The following is an 18,241-nucleotide window of genomic DNA, read 5'->3' as shown; positions in this document are numbered from 1 at the left end:
AGGACCCAAATGGAGCATCACTCTCGGGCTCCCTGTCACGGCCCCTCCCCTCCTTCTGGAAGACTGGGCCTCAGCATCCGCTGGCTCCCTCCAGCCCAGCCCATCTAACTCTGGGATGTAAAAAGAGGGAATGTTCCCCAAATCCCTAATCGGGAGAACAGAGCAGACACCAGCCTGGTCTATAGGCCTCCTCCCCTGTGGCCTCATCCCTGTCAGTACCTGCTGGGTTCTGGGCCGCTTGCCCGTGTGTGTCTCCTTTGTGGGGGTGGGCTGGCCTTCAGGGGACCCCTGGTTTCTGGGTGGGCAGGACCTGGCCAGGGAGGAGAGCAGGCGTCAAGGGCTCCAGGCACCAGCTGCACCCTCAGCTCAGCTGGCCCAGCAGAGCACACCCTGGCCAGGGCTTCAGAGATCCAGTTAGCAAAAGAGATTCCAAAGAATTTCAGAACTATCAGAGCCCTTACCTTGACCTCTCACTGGTGCACTCCTTGGTCTGGGGGGATGCAGCCAAACACCCCAGGACTCCATCCTCCCCTGCACACTTCTCTGGGACTGCTGGGGGTCCCCGCATTCCCTCACGGGAAAGGCTGGCACCTCCTGTCCCTGGTGCTGAGGTGAGGGGAGATGGGCTCTTGGCCCTTTGGCAGAAGCGGGCGATGTTCTGAGAATCTTTGAGGGCTGCTGCGGCTAGGAGCTGTTGCTTCTTGCTGGCCCGGGCCTTGGCAAGGGGACCGCCCTTAGAGGGAGTTGTTGCCTTCCTCTCAGGGGAGGACCCCCCACAATGAGCACTGCTTCCAGGGGCCTCTCCTCTGGGCCTCGGGAGGCACTCACTGCAGTCCTCACTCTGGAGGCCGCGGGGCTGGCTGGGGAGCTCCCGCTCACCTCCCAGCACAGGCTGGGGGGCTTGCTTCTCGGCCCACGTCTTCTCCATCAGCTCAGTGGCTGTCTGGAATGGGCAGGAGCCTTTGGGAAAACCAGCTCCCACTCGCTTGGGTTTCAGCTGTGAAGAAGAGGAGAGAGGGTTCTGACCACCAGGTCCTCGAGGACACTTACGGGCTGGTCTGGAATGGCTCTTGGGAGCGGAGGAGGGAGAAACCAGGCAGGACACTGCTAGGGGGTCAGGCTGATGAGAGAAGATCTGTGGGGGCTGCAGAGGTACAGCTGGGAGGGCAGGGAGGCTGGAGGGCCTGCCCCAGGGTGCCTAGGGCCGGGGCTACGGCGCCCAGAGAGGGCCAGTGGCCATACTGTGGCTGAGGACAAGGGGAAGTGATGCCTTTCCCAGACCCAGGTTTGGGGTGGATGCCAGGACACCACTCACCGAGTACACTTGGGAGGCCGGCCGGATGTCATACTCGGTGGGCTCTGGGGGCTGGGCCTGGGCATTGTGACTTCTGGTGTCGCCTCCCACGTCATAGAGCTGCCCCTCCTTGGAGGCTCTGTGGATCTCGGCCACCTGAGTCATGGACAGGTTGGGATGCCGTGGCACCCATTAGCTCCTGAAAGCCCCAACCCAGGCTTTCCACAGGTGGGATTCTGGGGCCTGTGGCTGAAGGTCACTGGACACTGGACAAGTTCTAGTCCTCAAGGGGTTGGCTAGAAACATCTTCAGCTGGCAAAGACGGGAGGTCAGGCTCCCCTGTGTAGGTGGCTGCCTTGCAGGGGGCAGGCAGACAGCCTGGGAAGGTAGAGGGGCCGCCTCTCCCACCCTAGCCCATAAGCATACCCTGCCTGGGCCCACCTTCTTTAGCACGCTGGCCTTGTACAGGTTGGCCACCTTGGCATTTCGGAACATCTCATATTCCAGCTCCACAGCCCTGGGCTGGAGATCGGGTCTGAGGGTAAGAATAAGCATAAGGCGGGGCGCCTGGGTGGCGCAGTCGGTTAAGCGTCCGACTTCAGCCAGGTCACGATCTCGCGGTCCGTGAGTTCGAGCCCCGCGTCAGGCTCTGGGCTGATGGCTCAGAGCCTGGAGCCTGTTTCCAATTCTGTGTCTCCCTCTCTCTCTGCCCCTCGCCCGTTCATGCTCTGTCTCTCTCTGTCCCAAAAATAAATAAACGTTGAAAAAAAAAAAAAATTAAAAAAAAAAAAAAAAGAATAAGCATAAGGCGTCAGGGGGGCCTGAGCCCTCTCTCTGTTGAGCTCCTGCTGGATTCCATCTGGGGACCCTGGAGATGGCTTCACGGCCTGGTGGGACTGGCCTTGGGCACAGGGATTCCAACCCGGACTCTGGGCACCCTGTGGCTTACTGCCCTTCAGCAGGCGCTAGCAGCCCCTTAGTCCTAGCTAAGCCTGCCCCCTGGTGGGGCGGTGAGACCTGCTGCCACTGGGAGCAGGATGCGTCACGATCCGGGGAGGGGGTACCCAAGTAAGCCAGGAGGGATGGGGGCTCTTGTGGTCTGCAAAGGAACAAGGGCTCGGAGAAGCCTCCTAGGCCTCCGTGACCTGAGACACTCACCCATCGGCGGTCCCTGTGACCTGGCGATTACTGCTCAGAGCCTCTTCCAGAAGCCCCAGGCAGTGCTCACGGGCCTACACAGGGGAAGGAATTTTGTCACTCAAGCCTTAAGATTGGGGGAGGAGTCTGGGGGACAGAGTTGCCCACCTCTTACCTTCACAGTGAGCCTGGGGATCTTCTTGCTGGAAGCCTCTTTCAGGGGACAGTCCTCATCTGTGGGGAAGAGGGGTGGGTCACTGCACTCTACTTTCTGCTTTGTGGAGTCCCCAGCCCACCGTGAGGCATCTACACCCTGGGAACAGCCCCAAAGTCCCTGAGGACACTTCGGTACTGACCTGGAGGTACGAAGTCTTCTATCTTGGGGTCTTTGCCCTGGAAGGTGACATGAAGGGCCTATGAGGCATCTTGCTTGGCTGCAGGATGGCCCCCCATCCAGCACCAGGGTAGGGGCCGAAAGAGTGTGAACGGGGGGCCACTGGAGACCCCATCAGGCCCCCATCCCCTTCACCTTGCGTAGGCTCATCTGTCTTTGGTAGAAGAGATTCCATTCCCGCTTGTGGGCCTCGTCTCTGCCCTCGTCCCCACTGCCTCCAGACCCTTCGTCATACCTAGGGGACAGACTAGGCGTGAGCAGCCCTGGGCCTGGGCTCTGCCCTCCTGTCATGCCTCTCTAGCGGGGCACTGGTTGTCTCCGAGAGCCTGGCCTCCAGCAGCAGCATCAAGCTCCTGGCTCCACCACGGCCCCCAGGGGCAAGGGGTGAACTACGACATTGGGGCGCCTCTGGTCTGGCCTTGGCACGAGGAGGAGAATGCCAGCCTATCTGCAGTGGGTTGGGGGCCCCTGACTCCACGGCCCCTCACCTGCTGAAGCCCCCATAGCCCCGGCGGCCTCCCTCATACAGCTCAGGGTCAAAGCCATTCCCCTGGGAAGGCCCGATGCAAGTCTTGCTCCAGCTGCTTCTGTGCTCCAAGGCTTCCAGCTGCTTCCGCAGGGCCACAGGGTTCCGGCAGTGGTCACAGCCCTTGGTGCAGGCAGGAGGCGCATCCCCAAAGTACTTGGCGATGGCAGCATGGCGGCACCTGACAGAGGCAGCACAACAGAGGCAAGGGGTGAGGGACCCAGACAGGCCAGCGTTCACTCGCCCGCTCCCTAAACTCTGTCTGAGGAGCGCTACGTGCTGGGCACCACACTCAGCATCTCGTACGCCTCCTCTTGTGCGAGCCTGACAAGCAAGGCACCATTTAGTTGCCCATTTTACGGATGAGGACAATGAGGTGAAGTGGTCCCAAGGTCGTATGACATATGGGGGAATCCGGAGAAGACAGGGTGGGACCCCCACTCCGTCCTGCTTCTCTATGGCTTCCTCCCCTCGGTCCCGGCCTCCCGCTCTGTGCTCTGTCCTCTGCCCTCTGGCAGTGGGGTGCCCCGGGAATAGCTCCAGCTCTGGGTACAGATGCTGACTCTGCTGCTGAGGCTGCCTCCTTAGGGAAAGCATTTGACTTCCCAAAGCCTGCACGTCCTTGGCTGTGAGACGCGCAAGAGCGCCGGGGCGTGGGGCGTCCATGGCCGGGGCGTGGGGCGTGGTGCCTGGCACACACAACAAGGGTTCTTTTTAGCACCTTCACCCTTGCCCGGAGGTGGGGGAGGGAGGGACCAGCACGAGGTAGCCCTACCCCAGCCTCAGCACTCGGCTCTGCCATCTCTTGACGGCCTCTTCCTTGTCCCCAAGAAGACTGTGCGTGCGTACGCAGTCTTGGGCCGGGGGACCGCCCAAGAGCTGGAACCGGCAGCACTGAGAGCTGCCAGCGTATGCTGGTCGCTGCTGAGGGCAATGGGAGACCAGCCTTGGCAGGAGTCTCGTCACATCGCCCGGCGCCTCAACTCCACTGCCACGGCCCCGCTGCTGGGGTACCAGACTCCAGCTGTCTCTGACTCCCAGGAGGGGGGCACAGTTGGTCCTTGAGACAGGTGCAGAGGCCCCCAGGGTGGGGGGTAGGGTGCAGATCTAATCATGGCCCTTGCAAAGGGCCAGTCTTGCCACAGGAATGTAGCAGGAGGTGGGAGAGCACGAGAGATTGGGCAGCAGAGGCAGGGCTGTCCAGGCGCCATGTCCCGAGGACAAGAATAGGTGGTGTCACCCTCCGGCCAGAATGCCTCTCGATGTGAGCACCGCAAGAAACACTTTGAGGAGCTGAGACCCTAAGGGACAGGCAACAGGAATGAGAGCTGATGTTACACAGATCCTAGGAAGTGGGGTCTGGCTGCCTTGTTTAGAGAAGGCAGCTTTGAAGGCAGCAGATGGCAAGGAGGCCCAGGCAGCCACCAGGGGGCACTGTTCCTGCCACTCCTAAAACCAACATGCGACTCCTTCCACTGCTAGTCTGTGCATCTGCACAGTGGCCGCCTGTCCAGCCTCTGGGAGGCTCCGGCACCCAAGTGGTGTGGCTATACGGTTGGCTTCCTTCCCCCCCCCCCACCCTCCCTCAAGCCCAGACTCACTGGGGTTTTGTGCTCACACTCAAAGGGCTCCATTGAGAGCTCACAGATGCGGGCTGGGGTCAGCTCCTGTCCTGCTCCTGTCCTGCTCCGGGCACAGCCTGGTCTGCTGGGGTGGCACAACCAACCAAATGTCAAAGGGCCCTGCCAGCCACTGAGCTCTGGAGCCGGTCCCTGACGGCCAGGGCCAGGAATGAAGAGACAGCCCCAGCACTCTTTGGAAAGAAGGACATCGGCAGTGTCCTCCCTCCTGGGGTGGTGGAGCACCAGACACTTCCCCCGGCAAGCAGGCCATTCTCAAGTCACCCCTAAGTTCCTCCCCAAGGGCCTGGCCTCGTGGGTGGTCCGGCAGCTCCCCTAACTATTTACTTCCTAGGAGGGGCCAGAGGGCGGGACCAGCCAGGGAGTCTCGAGAGAGACAGGTTGGCTGGTCAGGCGGATGGGCTCAAACCCCTCCTGAGGGTAGGGAGGGAGCCAAAGAACTTGAGCGCTGTGGGGCGTCCCTCCCTCCTCACTCCACGGCTCAGGTGGAGCCTCCCAGAGGGCATCTTTGCCAGGGAAAAAGAGAGCCGACCTCTTTTATCAGCTCTCCGCCCAGGCCCAGCCCACGACGGCTTAGCACACACCCGCCAGGAGGGAGAGGAGAGGAAGAGGAGGCACAGAAGAGACGGGTTCGCCCTTGCAGACCTCCCAGGGGCAGGGCAGCCACAGAGGAGTCTGAAGCCACCCTCGGAGGTCCCAGCAGGGATTCAGTCGGCTGGGCAGGGGCAGCGGTGGCACTGGCTCCCCTGCTTCAGTGGCCGCCCCTTGTAATTTGACACTTGGATCTCCAGGACGACCAACAACAAAAAAGCTGAGGCCGAGACAGCAGCTGGCTGTCAGCAGCCAGGAGCTCCACTCCTCTGAGGAAGGCGCCCAGCAGCGGGTCAGGAAAGAGGCACCCGAGAAGGAAGGAAGAGGTGGTGGCCGGGCGAAGCCAGGCAAGGGAGGCTGCCGGGCTCCCCAGCATCCGCGGTTGCCCCTCAACCCAACACCTGAGCTCCCAGGTGAGTGGTGCCGGCCACAGATTTTGGGCGAGGGGGCCAGCCAGGGCCCCCTGCCCCAAGGGTGGAGAGCCACAATCTAGCACGATCACAGGGGCTCGTGGGGGTGCACTCGGTCAGTCTCCAGACAGCCCCATTTCAATCTGGGCTCTCCCTTCTTTTGTGGGGACCCAGCACTGGAGGGACACAGGCTGAGGCTGCAGCTCTCTGCTCAGAGTGCTTTCCTCCCTGCTTGCTGAGCAGGCAGAGGGGCCCCGAGTGCCTGCTTACTCTGCAAGTTAGTTTAAGCTTTTTCTATTCAGGGGGCTTAAACAAGGGATTTGGCTGTCCTGGCCTGGGAGAGAAGGGCTGTCTGCTCTCTGGGCCTCCCTTTTTCCCAGGATCAAGGCAGAGCCCTCTGTCCCTGCTTTCTCCCAGCGGAGGAGGCTCAGGGCAGGGTCTGCCCCACCACTTCGTGCCCCTCAGGACGTGGCAGGACCCACAGCAGCTCTGCCCATCTGTGTCCTGCATCAGAGTGGCAGCTGCCACCCCTTGAGAGGGGCTTGGCCCGCTCATTGCCAGGTGTTCCTAGCTCAGAGCCAAGCCCGGGTGCTCCTCCCTGGGTCCATTTAGAATCCCACGACCCCCCAGGTCTCTCCAAATGCTGTGCCAGAAGCATGAGGGCCTGACCCTGAACCCAAGGTGGGGTGGGGGAGGAGGCGATGGTGAAACTGAGGCCAGTGAAGGACGCACCCGGTATGTGGCCCTGTGACACGCCATTGGAATGCTGACCCCAGCATGGCTCTCCAGCAGCCCCGGGAGCAGCCCCCTTGGGCAGGGCCCCATGAACGGAGGCTGCCTGCTCCTCCTGCCTTCTTGTCCTCACACTAGGGCTAAAGTCTCCCTTCCCCGCCCCCCAGATGTTTCCCCCAAAGCAAACAAACTAGTATCTACTAGGAAAGAAAAACAACAATCCAGGGAAAAGTGGAAACCAAGAATCAGTCCAAGTGTTCTTGGCTCAGCAGAGTCTGTGAGATTTGGCCTGAGTCGGTGGCTGGAGAGGCTAATGCCCTGCAAAGACGGCCATGCAAGGCAGACAGGGGACAGGCGCTGGCCTGTGTTGGAGGCAGCAGACAGGACTGGGTAAGGGACGGGCACAGTGGTGAGCCCCGGGCTACCCCTGCTGGCTCTGATCTGTAAGACGGCCCAGGCAGGCGTGCGGGCAGGGATCAGAGTCCCTGCGGCCACAGGACATACGTGGGTGGGGTCCCCAGAACCCAGGCCCTGAGCTGGAACGGGAGGGTGATACCTAGCTTCTGGGGCTACGGGAACCATCGCTAGCAGCCGGAGGTGCCTCCTCCGGTCCTGGAAAGCAGGACTGCTCTGGGTTCAAGCAGCTACTTCCCACAGCAACTTGGAGCCAAGGCAGGAAAGGGCATCGTCTGAAGGCCTGATGCGGTCAGTGCACAGTGGACACCTCTGCCTTGCTGGTCAGGCCCCCAGACGCCGAAAATCTGCCACAACCGTCAGTTTGCCTCGTGACAGCTGTTTCTCAAACAAGACAATGCCCTGTGGAGCAAGGGTGGCTACAACTTTCCATGACAAAATGACAGGGGCAGAGCAAGAAACCCTTGGGGCCCTGAGCCACCGATACACCACTTATCAGTCACAAACACACCCGCCTGCCGCCTGTTCTCTTCCACAAGGGGCCTCTGGAGTTGAAGTATCAGTTTTGCAAGGAGGAAACAGGGAAGCTTCAGTACCAAATGGCAGTTGTCCGGCCTGCAGGTCACCCGCGTGCCCTGTCACAAGGCTCCCTGTGGCAGGAGATGCCACACAAAGGAATGTCTTCTGGTCCCTCCAGCCCCTCCAGCCTTCATCTCTGCCTGGCTCACTTTCCCTCCTCCACTGGCTGCCATTCCAGCCACAGAGCACCCTTCACAGGCTCCAGGAAGGGCCATGCAGGCAGCCAAGGTTGCTCTCTCTTCCCGGGGCCGTGGGAAGTCACTTGCTTGGCTGCCTCTGACCAAAGTACTCCAGAGCACAGGGCCGGCAGGGACTAGGATTTCCCTGATTCACAGGCAGGAAGTACCGTTTTGGAAGGAGTCGGGCAGAGCGAGACAGACCAGAAAGATATATACAATATCAGTATATATATACTGATACGTACAATTATCAGTACCCCTCTGGGCTTCCCTGCCTTCCTCCCTCCAAACCTGGGAAAGTAAAAGAGATAAGAGGCAGCCAGCCTCAGAGCACCCGCTTTCCCCAGACCACAGCTGGGAACACTTACTCCCTACAGGGCAATGGCCAAGGAACATGCCGCAGGGTCACCTGACGACTGCTGGTTATATTGGGCACCAGGCGTCAGGCACCCCCTGGGCCTCGCTTTAAATAGCCCACTGGGAAGAGCGCCTGGGACCTGCTGGAATGTGCCTCCTCCCTCTTAGGAGCACAAGGCCCCTCCAGCTCCCACGGTCCCCACTAAGGCTTCTTCTGCTCAAGCCCAAGCTGGAAATGGCAAAACATCAACTGGAAAACAAAGGGCGTTCCCCTTCAGCCTTTGGGGCAGAACATCAGTGCCCAGTGGCTCCATTCCAGTTCACAGATGGACGGAAGCAGTGGGCAGCCCTGGGTGAGACCCCAGGGCTGGTACAGCTTGCCAATTCAGCTCACCAGAGGCGCCCTGGGCGCAGAAGCATGATGCCATCTGTCCGCAGCCATAAGGCCTGCCTCTGTGTGGACGGGCACTCCTCCTGGAGCGGGGCCTGGGCCCCTGGGTACGACTGCAGCATCCCCACTACACAACACCCGGAGGATGGCCGACTTCAGAGCCGAAGCTTCTGATCGACAAAGTCCACCTTTCCCGTACAGCAGAGCAACCTCGGCTCCACCTGCCTCCCCCCTGCTCTGGAGATCACACCCCTCAGACCGACAGGGTCCCCACACCACTTCTCGCTCACAAGCGGAGGCCTCCCCTCTATAACCCCTCCCCGGGGCTTTGGATGTGGAAGCACAAGTGACAAAGCTCCCGCTGCCCGCTGGCCTCCGCCCGCTTCCTCTTTCAAGGAGTCTCTGCTGCTACATTAGGCAATGCAGGCACGGGGCCAAACAGGCTGAAAAAGCCAGACCAAGTGTAGACGGGGAGGAGAAGAGGAGCCCAACTCCTGAGCCCTGTGCAGACTCTCCCCCAGGGCCTTGGCTGGCACTTCTGTTCCCTCCTCCAGGAATGCGGAGGAATATTCTCCTGGAAACGGGAAGTGGATGAGCAGAGAGGCTCCAGAACGAGAGGGGACTGCCCTCCTTGTGCGAGCCAGCTTCGTCGGTCAAAGAAGGGGGGCGCTGTTCAGTGTGACCAGAGAAGAGGGGCACCATGCTCGGGAAGGAGTTTGGTGAACCTGAGACAGACACGTGCCATCTGTCCCTTTGGCAACAAGTCACGTGTGGTTCCCAAAGAACAGGTGTGGCCCTGGCCTCGTGAGTGATGTGCCTGAATAAAGACAGTGCCCCAGACTCCTGAGCGTGGAATGGGGCTGATCGTGCAGAGCACACCTGTGCTCAAAGAGTCCCGGGGCCCTCGTCCCTGCACTGGGCCCACCGCGAGGGCAGTGTCCTCAGAAAGCTGCTCCGTGGGCTGACTTGACCTTGCGAGCCACAGAGCAGGCTGCCTGAGACAGGTCTCCATCAAGAGACAGCATGGGGAAGTAGGGGGAGCCTGGCTAGGCCCCCATCCTGCTGTGCCACCTCAGAGGAATCACTGTTTCCCATATGTAAAGGGAGGCAGGAATGAATGACGCATGGGATTCTAGGATCTCTTGCCTCTTTGCATACTTGAAAACTGGGATCTTGATCGCCTTTACAGAAATGCGCTAACCCCGGGATGGGGCATAAGAGAAGATAGAAGGCTCTACCAGGAGACTCCCACTTCTGACAGGAAGCCCTCTAATCCTCCATGGACCCATCATCTGCCGGCTACCCCCAACACTGCTTAAAATACAGCTCCCATCTCCAGCTTGCCCCCTCCCGCCCCCCCCACCTTCCTTTACCTTACACACCACAAATATCCTGGGAATGAAAGACACAGACGAAACTCCCCAAGGTGTTTGGGGAGGGTCTTTGACAGTGTACAGGGTGGGGGTGTGACTGTCCCCAAAGGCTTCCTGTGGTGGCCAGACCCCCCCTCTCCACAGACACACACCGCAAGAGGGGAAGCCCACCTGCTGGGCACAAACGTGTGCCAGGATCTGTGCTTCCTGCCGCTGTGCTTCCGGGTGTCAATCCTCCCAACAGCCTTGAAGGATGGCTATCTCATCTTATGTAAGATGAGGAAAAGAAACAGACTCAAAGAGACAAAGTGACGCGTCCACGTCATGAAAGCAGAAAGGGGCAGGCATTCAAATCCAGGATGATCCAATGTTCCACGGGGTGCAGGCGACCTTGTGGAAGAGGAGACATAGGAGGCACATGCCAGCTGCCATCCAGGTCCGGAAGGACTATGAGGCAGAAGGTGGGGTAGAAGCATCCTGTGTGACCACAGGCAGGACCAACGAGGTCAGGAGGGGGTTCCACCTTCCAACGATCAGCACTGCTCCAAGGAGGAACAGGGCAAGCTGCCGTAGCAGATGGGGCTCCCCATCTCACCCGGAGGGGGCTCAAGCAAAGGCTGCACACCAGAGGGAGTGCAGAGAGCCAGGTACAGGGTAGGGGGTTCAAGCAGATGACCTTCATAGCAGTTCTAAGACAGCTATACTGTGGCGATAGTACCAGGAGTGACCAGCTTCCAAAACTGCAGTCATCTCGGAAGAACCTGCCTGGCTAAGGCCCAGGACAAGGCGGCAGTAATTAGATCCTGAGGTCTGGCACAAGACCTTGGCCACCTGTTACGCTCTCTTGGATTAGAGCTGCCTTGGTGAACAAGTTCAGGCTGGGTTGGCACCAGGCTGTCCCTGGTCCATCCCTGAAGAGGCACTGGCTCCCTCATGCCCACAGGGGAGGCAGAAGGGGAAAGAAACTCCTGATGTACAGCTGGCCCAACTCACAGACTCAGCCGGGACCTTCACCGTCAGCCTATTGGGCACCCTTAGACAGGAAGAGGCTCTCAGTCATCACCTGGAAGGCTGAGTTGCTACATACCTGGGGCGAGGGTGGGGACACAAGGGACTCTCCTGGTCAGGCCAGAGGAGCAGGTCTGAGCCAGCAGAGGAGGGCCTGGTAAACCAGCCATGGGATGTGTGATCCCGTCCCGAGAGGCCTCCTTGGGGAAAAACTGCAGGGTACACAGCATCATCTCTGCCTCTTCAAAGAATACCATATGAGTAAAGAAACTGAGCTGGTGGGAGAAGTGGAGGGCCCTAGAGGGGCTCAGACCACCTCCCCCAGTTAGTTCTCACCCAGCTGACCCCTGCCAGGAGCCCCATGTGCCCACTCGAGGAAAAGCCTGACTCCTTCTGCCCCACTTATGATGAAAGGCAAGAGCACCAGGCTGGAATCCTAAAGCCCGGTCTCCCCACTGGGAACCCAGGGGAGGCACCAAAGTCCTGAAGGACTCAGGAGTCACCAGGGGAGCCGTGCCAGCCCAAGGCGCTCAGCAAACCCAGGAGTAGGACAGTGAAGCCACCCCACCTCGAGGTCGGAAACCTTGGCCAACCGTGGCCAGCTGGCAGGCCTCTCCTGTGTCTGGCAGTGCCACGCAGCCTCCGGCGGCAGGGCCTCAGGCTCCCTGCCATCACCAGCCTCCCTCAGTCCGGGTGGTGCCAGGTGGGTGGGGGCTGAGGGCCGCCACTGGGTGGAGGGCCCTGATGGCTCCCTCCCCAGTCATGAGCCACCAGGGGTACAGGGGTGAGACCCGACTAACTCGTTCCACTGGCTGCAGGTGGGTGGGGACTCCCAGCCCCGTCCCGGTGAGGCCTGGCAGGAGCCCGGCAGGAGCCCGATGCACCATGGCAGCCGCCAACTTTGTGCAGGAGATGCGCTCCATGGGCGAGAAGCTGCTGCTCAAGCTGCAGAAGCTGCCCCAGGCCGAGCCTGTGGAGATCGCGGCCTTCTCGGTCATCCTCCTTTTCACAGGTAAGCTGAGGCTCTCACGTTCTCCCCAGCGCCCCTGGTTCTTCCTGGCATCCGGGAAAGGTGAGACCACAGTGCTGGCCAGAGCGCTGGCCGAGGTGGCCGGGTGTCCCCCAGACAGAGGAGAGGCAGATGTCCCTGGGGGGGAGCCAGAGGATTTCCCGAATCCTTGACAATTTGCTGATGGGGTGCAGAGGCAACCCCAAATCCCAACCAGGGGTGAAGGGAGAGAAGCTCAGGGCAGCAGAGGCGGCATGACAGGGAGGTCAGTGCCTAGTGGCTGGCACGGGGACAGTCGACACCTCTTGCCAGACTCTCAAGTATTTCTGACGAAGCCAGGTCTCTGGCTAAAGGCCCTTCCCACACACCTCTGGAGGGCTTTATTTAGAAGTAAGGCGTATGTTCTTTCTCTTCCCTGCCTGAGCTTCCCGTGCTCTCTGCTTCTCTCTCCTAACCCCCCAGCCACCGTGCTGGTGCTGCTGCTGATCGCCTGCTGCTGCTGCTGCAGGGACTGCTGCTGCCCTGAGCGCAGAGGCAGGAAGGTCCAAGTGCGGCCCATGAGCCCATCGTGAGGGACAGAGACGAGGAGGAGAAGCTGGAGAGGAAGCTGCCGAGCCATGATCCCACGTGCCAGCCTGGCCCCAGCCCTGGCCCTGCCCGGGAACCCGACACCTGCAGCCTTATCAAGGAAACAAGGGCTGGTACGGCCACCAAACTCTCACCTGCCAGTGAATACTGGGTGCCAAGGAGGAGTCACCTGTTTAAAACCTGAGGAAACAAAAACTGGGGATTCTTTCCCAACTCGCACTTTCTAACAAAACACAGAAGTGGGGGCCCCATACCTGGAAGGAGAACAGCCTGCAGCGGTGGGGAGCCAGCCCAGAGGAGCAGGCCAACCAGAGGGGCTCTGTGCAACAGCTGCTGGACCCCAAGCTTCCCACCGGAGGGGAGCACGTCAGTATTCTATTCCGGTATTTGCCCATTTCTATCTCAGTAAAAGCTTTCTGGTTGTGTTTCTGCGGCGCCAGACTCCCTGGCCTGGGCTCTGTGCTTCTGAAGGGCAAGGTGCCAGAATTCCAGGGGTGTGGCCAGTGACTGTCCTTGCCAGGCCTCTATTCTCCCTGTGCCCACGAACGCTGGAAAAACACAGGCAGGAATGCCATGCAAGAGGGAACCAGGGGAAGGAGAGGGTGGAAATCCATCAGCACTGGCTGCTACCAAACTCTGGCTACAGGTGCCCCCTCTACAGTGATGGGGCAGCATTTGCCCAGGTGCTAGGCTCAGAAACGCCACTCAACAGCTTCGGCTGCCATTTACTTTAGCCTGAACACCCCACACCCACAGGCTCAGGCCCCTGGGTCTTTCCAAACTTCTAGAGTAAGAGAAGTCAGGCCCCTACTATTGCCTGCATATATATATATAGCCTGCATATATATATAACCTGCATCCCAACTCCTCTGTCCTTTCCCCCATTGTGTCCCAGGCTGTCTGGCCCCAAATCCTCACCCTGCCATTCACCAGCTGCATGAACATAGGTTAGTGACTCGACCTCCCAGAGCCACGTTTCCTCCCCTGTGGGTCGCAGCCAATCCCGGTAGCTGCCTCCTCGGGTGAGCTTATGAGGATAAACTAAGGTGACCTATAGGGAGTGCTTGGCATGGCACGGAGCATATCCTAGTCCTTATCTGCTCCTCTAAACAAGAGGGGCATGGACCCCAGGAATTAGGGTAGGGGAGGCAGAAAGCTCCCGTAGTACCTCCCCCTCCTTCCGCAGAGAGGTCTGCAGTTTTTACATGCCTCCGTCATCTTGCCCTGCCAGCCCGTGCTCTGGCTGCCTAGGGGCACGGCCCCGTCTACCCAAAAACCAGGGAGCGGAGAGGGGGATGCCAGGCTCTGCCCCTGCCCCTGCCCCTCCCCCCATCTCCAGCTGGCAGGCAGGTGAGAGAAACTGGCTGGCTGGTTTCACTTCCTGGTGTCCACTGACTTGTCTGACGGGTTTGGTTTAGGTTGAAGAAGCAGAGAGGAAGTTCTTCCATACAAAAGAAAAGAAATTCAAGAACCGGCTGTACCCTCCACCCCACACCACCCTACAAGAAGGGGATTCAGAATCACAATGATACCGTTGATAATGATGATGATGAAGGTGGTGGTGAGGATCAAGTGAGTGGAAATTTACTGAGGGCTTCTGTGTGCTCCGCCACCACCTAAAGTGTTTTCATGCAGGTGATTCCGTATAATCACCACAGCCTCAATGCCATAGATACGATCATTATCCCCATTTTGGAGATGAGGAAATTGAGCCCTAGCAACAATATGCAACTTGCCTAAGTTCAACCAGCTAAATACGGCAGAGCCAGCCTCTGGGCCCAGCCCAGCACAGCCCATCCAGCTGCAGAGCCCCTGCTCACCACACCGAGGGCCTGCAGTGCAGATAAGGCGCTGATCCCATTATCCTCCATCAACCAATCCTAGATCCCACACCCTAAAGTGTGCTAAAATCATCTCCCGGTGAGTGGGTGGAGCCCAAGAGGTAAGAGCTAGGGTGGGGCCCAACTAGGTCTCCCTCCCAGAAGAAAAACAGGGAAGGCGGGAGGGACTAGATGGGAAACCACTGCCCTTTTCAGTCCAGGCACCAATAGCTTAACAGCTGAGTCCAAATACGATGGATCCCAGTAGGCATCAAACTGGTTCACGCTGAGCCCTGCCACTAATGGCTCCCCACAGCAGTCCTGGGCAGGTTTCCATCCCATTCGGCTCAACAAACCACATCTGTTCCAGAGTGACAGCAGCCTGGCACCCTCCCAGCAGAGGTCTTCTCGGAAAGAGAGGCATGGAGAGGAAGCAGCAATCTTCCCATTGTGGGAAAGGACAGAGAGGTATAGCCACGGTGGCCACGGAACGGGAGGCCAGTAGGCTGTCTGAGCCCCAGAGAGCATCTGGCTATCACAGGTCTCCATTCCTGCCACCAGCCGCCCTGCAACGATCTCCCCTCGACGTCTGCCTGCGCTCACTGCCACACTGGTTTCCTAGCCTCTTCAGGCCTCCCCTCCACAGTAGTCTCTCAGTTCCTCCAAAGGTCTGCACTGGAGATCTGTGCATTTCACCGTCTGTATATTCTGCCTTATCAGAAACCACAGAACCGCCAGGGCAAGAATCTCATTAGCAAAAACTGGCAGAGAGCACATAAAACACTCTTCCCCTAAATCTGTTTTCTCAAGCATTAACATTTGAGAGCAACCTACAATAAAAAGTCTTGAGGACATATGTGCATGCCGGTAACACAAATCCAGACCACACAAAACGGAAGACAAATTAATTTTGTTCTTAAAGGTTCCTCACCCTCCTCGGGACCCGCTGCCTGCCATGAAACACTGCGTCCTAATCCTACCTCTCACGTAGTCTTCACATCTTGACCTAAACCTCACTCCTATAGGGTTTCCTTCAGCCCCCAGGTCAGGCTATGCCACATATACTCCAGCGCCCTCCACCTCTTTCCATATCGTTCCCTTTGTGATACTCATTTCCGTAGAATCTTCCGATCAGGGCCAGCAATTGACTGAGTTGGCTAAAGCAACTTCTGTGTACATGACACATACATTCCCCACACATCTCATTTTAAATAGAAACATATACATGCACATTCCTTGGCCAATCTTTTTGATGTAGGGCCAAGGTCTTTTCTCTGAGTGTGGGTTTGCCGGCCAGAGTTCCTAAATTGTCTATTTGCTAACTGTGGTTACTGTAAAGCAGAACAAGAACTTAAAGACATCCACAAAGAAATCGGAGTGTGAAATCCTGGATTTTTACAAAACGTTTCCATTTGTCTTGCCACATCCGTTTTGACAGAAATACTGAGTGATTCCAAAGTCATTCCAAGTGGTCAAATAGGTGCTTCTAGAAATAACGCTCTCCCTCCACTCCCTTTGAGGTGCAGCACAGAGCTTCAGAGTACAGACTGCAGCGGAGCTGAACAGCTCGGTTTAAATCCCAACACAGTTACTTCTTAGCCGTATGACCTTGGGCATGTTGCTTAACCTCTGTGCCTGTTCCCCAGCTGTAAAACTGGGGTTTCAACTATTACTGTTGCTCCATTTTCTTGTTTTATGTAATGTTAAATGCAATTATGTAATATCAATAACAAGTACAAATGCCACAAACAGGTTTGGGAACAAACTACTGACTCCTGACAAGCATCCAACTTAACTGAAGGAGGAAGTACGTGGGTGTGCTAGCGACCAGCCTGCTGGCTGGGAGCACTCAGCAGTCAAAGGCATGAGTCAGTAAGTTTTAAGGAGGGAAACTCGAAGCATCAGGTAGGACCATGATAGGTAAAAAGGACTTTACTGAACTTCCTTGTCATCTGTCTCCTCCAACCCTGGATGTACGTTAGAATCGCCTGGCAAGCTTTACGAGACCGGGGCTCTGACATGCCCAGACGGAAAGAAGTGGTACCAGGGAGGGCCTGGGCACAGGTTTTAGAAAAGCTCCCAGATGATTCTAATGAGCAAGGCTGAGGACCAGTGTGCTAGAACAGAAATCTGGGCAGGCAGGACCTGCCTCCCTTGGTTCACAACTGACACGCGGTACCTGCCGCAGTTCCTGGCCACACCAGGCACTTCAAGCCTATCTTTTATGGAATGAATGGTGGCTACCAGGTTCCCATTCCCACTTTCTAGCTGCCCATGCAGCAGCTGAGGTCATGCCTGGGAGGCCAGCAAAGGCACTAAGGAGAAATTAAGCCTCCAGGACCCTGGGGCCTTAATGGTGGTAAACACCTCCACAAAAAAACTCGCTCCAGGAGGCACCAGCCGGAGGCTCGTTAATCATTCACCAGCACCCTAGCACCGCAGGGAAAAGCCTGTGTGCGGCTCCAGCCCAGGGCTTCCCGGAGTCCTGGGCTTCCTGCGCTCTGGTGGGGGCCTCCCGGTCTACAGGTCAGCAGCTGGACAGAGAGGAGAGAGAGGCAGGACCCAGCCACGGGTGAGGCGGACAGTGGCTTGAGGCAAAGGTGCTGGATCCAGTCTCCTTCTCCACCCTACCCCAAGCCTGACTTCTCTGAGGACGCCAGAACATAGGTACCCTGAGCAACCCCCAAAACGACATCACAAAAGAACAGAACGCAGCTGAAGAGGTAAGTATGGAAGGCAGAGGAACACAGTTGCTAGGCAACAGGCCCTGGCCCACCTTTGTTCGCTCTGGTGACTGCGATGAGGTCTGATCAGGGACACTCGACAATGCCAACACCTTTTCCTCCCAAGAGTTGCTTCTTTGAGTCAGGGCGTGGCTCGGCCCCCAAAGTGCAGGGCCTGAAGGATTACCCTGATCGGCCCACTCTTAGGACACAGGAGTGTTAACAGCAGAATCAGGTAGTGACGCCTGTCTTCTCGCCATTACTCCCTCCAACTGGCTATCGGCCTGCAGCCTGCCGACGTTAGCTGTTTCAAGATTAGCTGGTTCTGTTTCCACCTGACTCCAAGGGAGTTTACCGAGGCCTCAGCTGGAGTCAGTCCACCCCTCAACTCCTATGCCGATCTCTCAAAATTCTCCCCAAATGTTTGGCAATTGAGGCAGGGAAAACAGCAAGGATCTGCAGCGGTGCATTTTAGATCCTAGCTGAGTAAATCTCAGGGATGGTCAAGTTCTGGCTCACACCAGGGCTGTTCAAAATACAGAGGCAGTCTCTGGGAGAAGCCCCTGCACTCAAGGACTCTGTCCCCTCTTTTCCAGGTTCACATGGACAAACTGATGACAAAGCAGGACATCTGGAATGATGAGTTCTGGCAGAACCCCTGGGACCAGGGAGGCCTGGTAGTGATCATTTTATTCATCACCACGATCCTGTTTCTCATTGTGTTTGCCATTGTATTTGGTTTTCTCCCTCCGCTTGAGAACATCAACCAGTGTGAAGACTTGTGACCTGACTTTCTGGAGGCCAAGAAGGGGACCACCTGTTAGATACTCTCAAAACACCATGTACGTTTTCTTCAAAGCCTTTTCAGAGTCTGCAATTATACACTTTTACTAATGTAATTAATTAATTTGTTAACTAATATTATCTGATAAGTGCCTGCCTTCCCCACTGGACCGAACACCACAAAAGCAGGTGATGGGTTTCTGCTCACCATTGTATGCCCATATCCGATGTGCCTCACATACAGTCCATTTCAAACAATATTTGCTGGTTGAATAAATGAATGAATGAATAAA

The 18,241-nt window shown here is 57.7% G+C and overlaps 3 protein-coding genes across 3 annotated transcripts in view; 2 read left to right on the top strand and 1 right to left on the bottom strand.

The window, feature by feature from the left end:
• The window catches only part of RECQL5 (RecQ like helicase 5), a 35,573-nt gene that overhangs the window by 1,332 nt on the left and 16,000 nt on the right, over nucleotides 1–18,241 (bottom strand). Inside the window, exons 9-17 of the mRNA XM_047081390.1 lie at nucleotides 3,314–3,532; nucleotides 2,961–3,060; nucleotides 2,788–2,824; nucleotides 2,607–2,665; nucleotides 2,453–2,526; nucleotides 1,736–1,829; nucleotides 1,316–1,450; nucleotides 462–997; nucleotides 220–310 (exon numbers count right to left, since the gene is read on the bottom strand). Coding sequence (XP_046937346.1) covers nucleotides 220–310; nucleotides 462–997; nucleotides 1,316–1,450; nucleotides 1,736–1,829; nucleotides 2,453–2,526; nucleotides 2,607–2,665; nucleotides 2,788–2,824; nucleotides 2,961–3,060; nucleotides 3,314–3,532 — 1,345 coding nt within the window. The remainder of the gene's footprint in view (nucleotides 1–219; nucleotides 311–461; nucleotides 998–1,315; nucleotides 1,451–1,735; nucleotides 1,830–2,452; nucleotides 2,527–2,606; nucleotides 2,666–2,787; nucleotides 2,825–2,960; nucleotides 3,061–3,313; nucleotides 3,533–18,241) is intronic.
• SMIM5 (small integral membrane protein 5) lies at nucleotides 5,434–13,086 on the top strand. The gene is made up of 3 exons (XM_047081391.1): nucleotides 5,434–5,995; nucleotides 11,844–12,037; nucleotides 12,497–13,086. Exons 2-3 carry the CDS (start codon nucleotides 11,911–11,913, stop codon nucleotides 12,604–12,606), a joined length of 237 nt encoding a protein of 78 aa, XP_046937347.1. The 5' UTR covers nucleotides 5,434–5,995; nucleotides 11,844–11,910; the 3' UTR covers nucleotides 12,607–13,086.
• SMIM6 (small integral membrane protein 6) lies at nucleotides 11,960–18,236 on the top strand. The gene is made up of 2 exons (XM_047081393.1): nucleotides 11,960–12,037; nucleotides 17,762–18,236. The coding sequence occupies exon 2, from the start codon at nucleotides 17,768–17,770 to the stop codon at nucleotides 17,948–17,950; it is 183 nt and encodes a 60-aa protein (XP_046937349.1). The 5' UTR covers nucleotides 11,960–12,037; nucleotides 17,762–17,767; the 3' UTR covers nucleotides 17,951–18,236.

The sequence above is a fragment of the Lynx rufus genome, unplaced genomic scaffold (genome assembly GCF_022079265.1).
Source record: "Lynx rufus isolate CCGP_SWC_20201006 ecotype Redwood Valley unplaced genomic scaffold, mLynRuf1.p SCAF_18, whole genome shotgun sequence".
In the NCBI taxonomy this organism is placed as follows: domain Eukaryota; kingdom Metazoa; phylum Chordata; class Mammalia; order Carnivora; family Felidae; genus Lynx; species Lynx rufus.
Note: the sequence above shows the minus strand (reverse complement) of the source record. Positions and strands in the feature narration are given on the sequence as shown.

Coding starts and splice junctions, on each gene's coding strand:
- SMIM5 (XM_047081391.1), top strand. CDS start 11,911: ATGGCAGCCGCCAACTTTGTGCAGGAGATGCGCTCCATGGGCGAGAAG. Junction 12,038..12,496: donor GGTCATCCTCCTTTTCACAG/GTAAGCTGAGGC, acceptor CTAACCCCCCAG/CCACCGTGCTGGTGCTGCTG.
- SMIM6 (XM_047081393.1), top strand. CDS start 17,768: ATGGACAAACTGATGACAAAGCAGGACATCTGGAATGATGAGTTCTGG.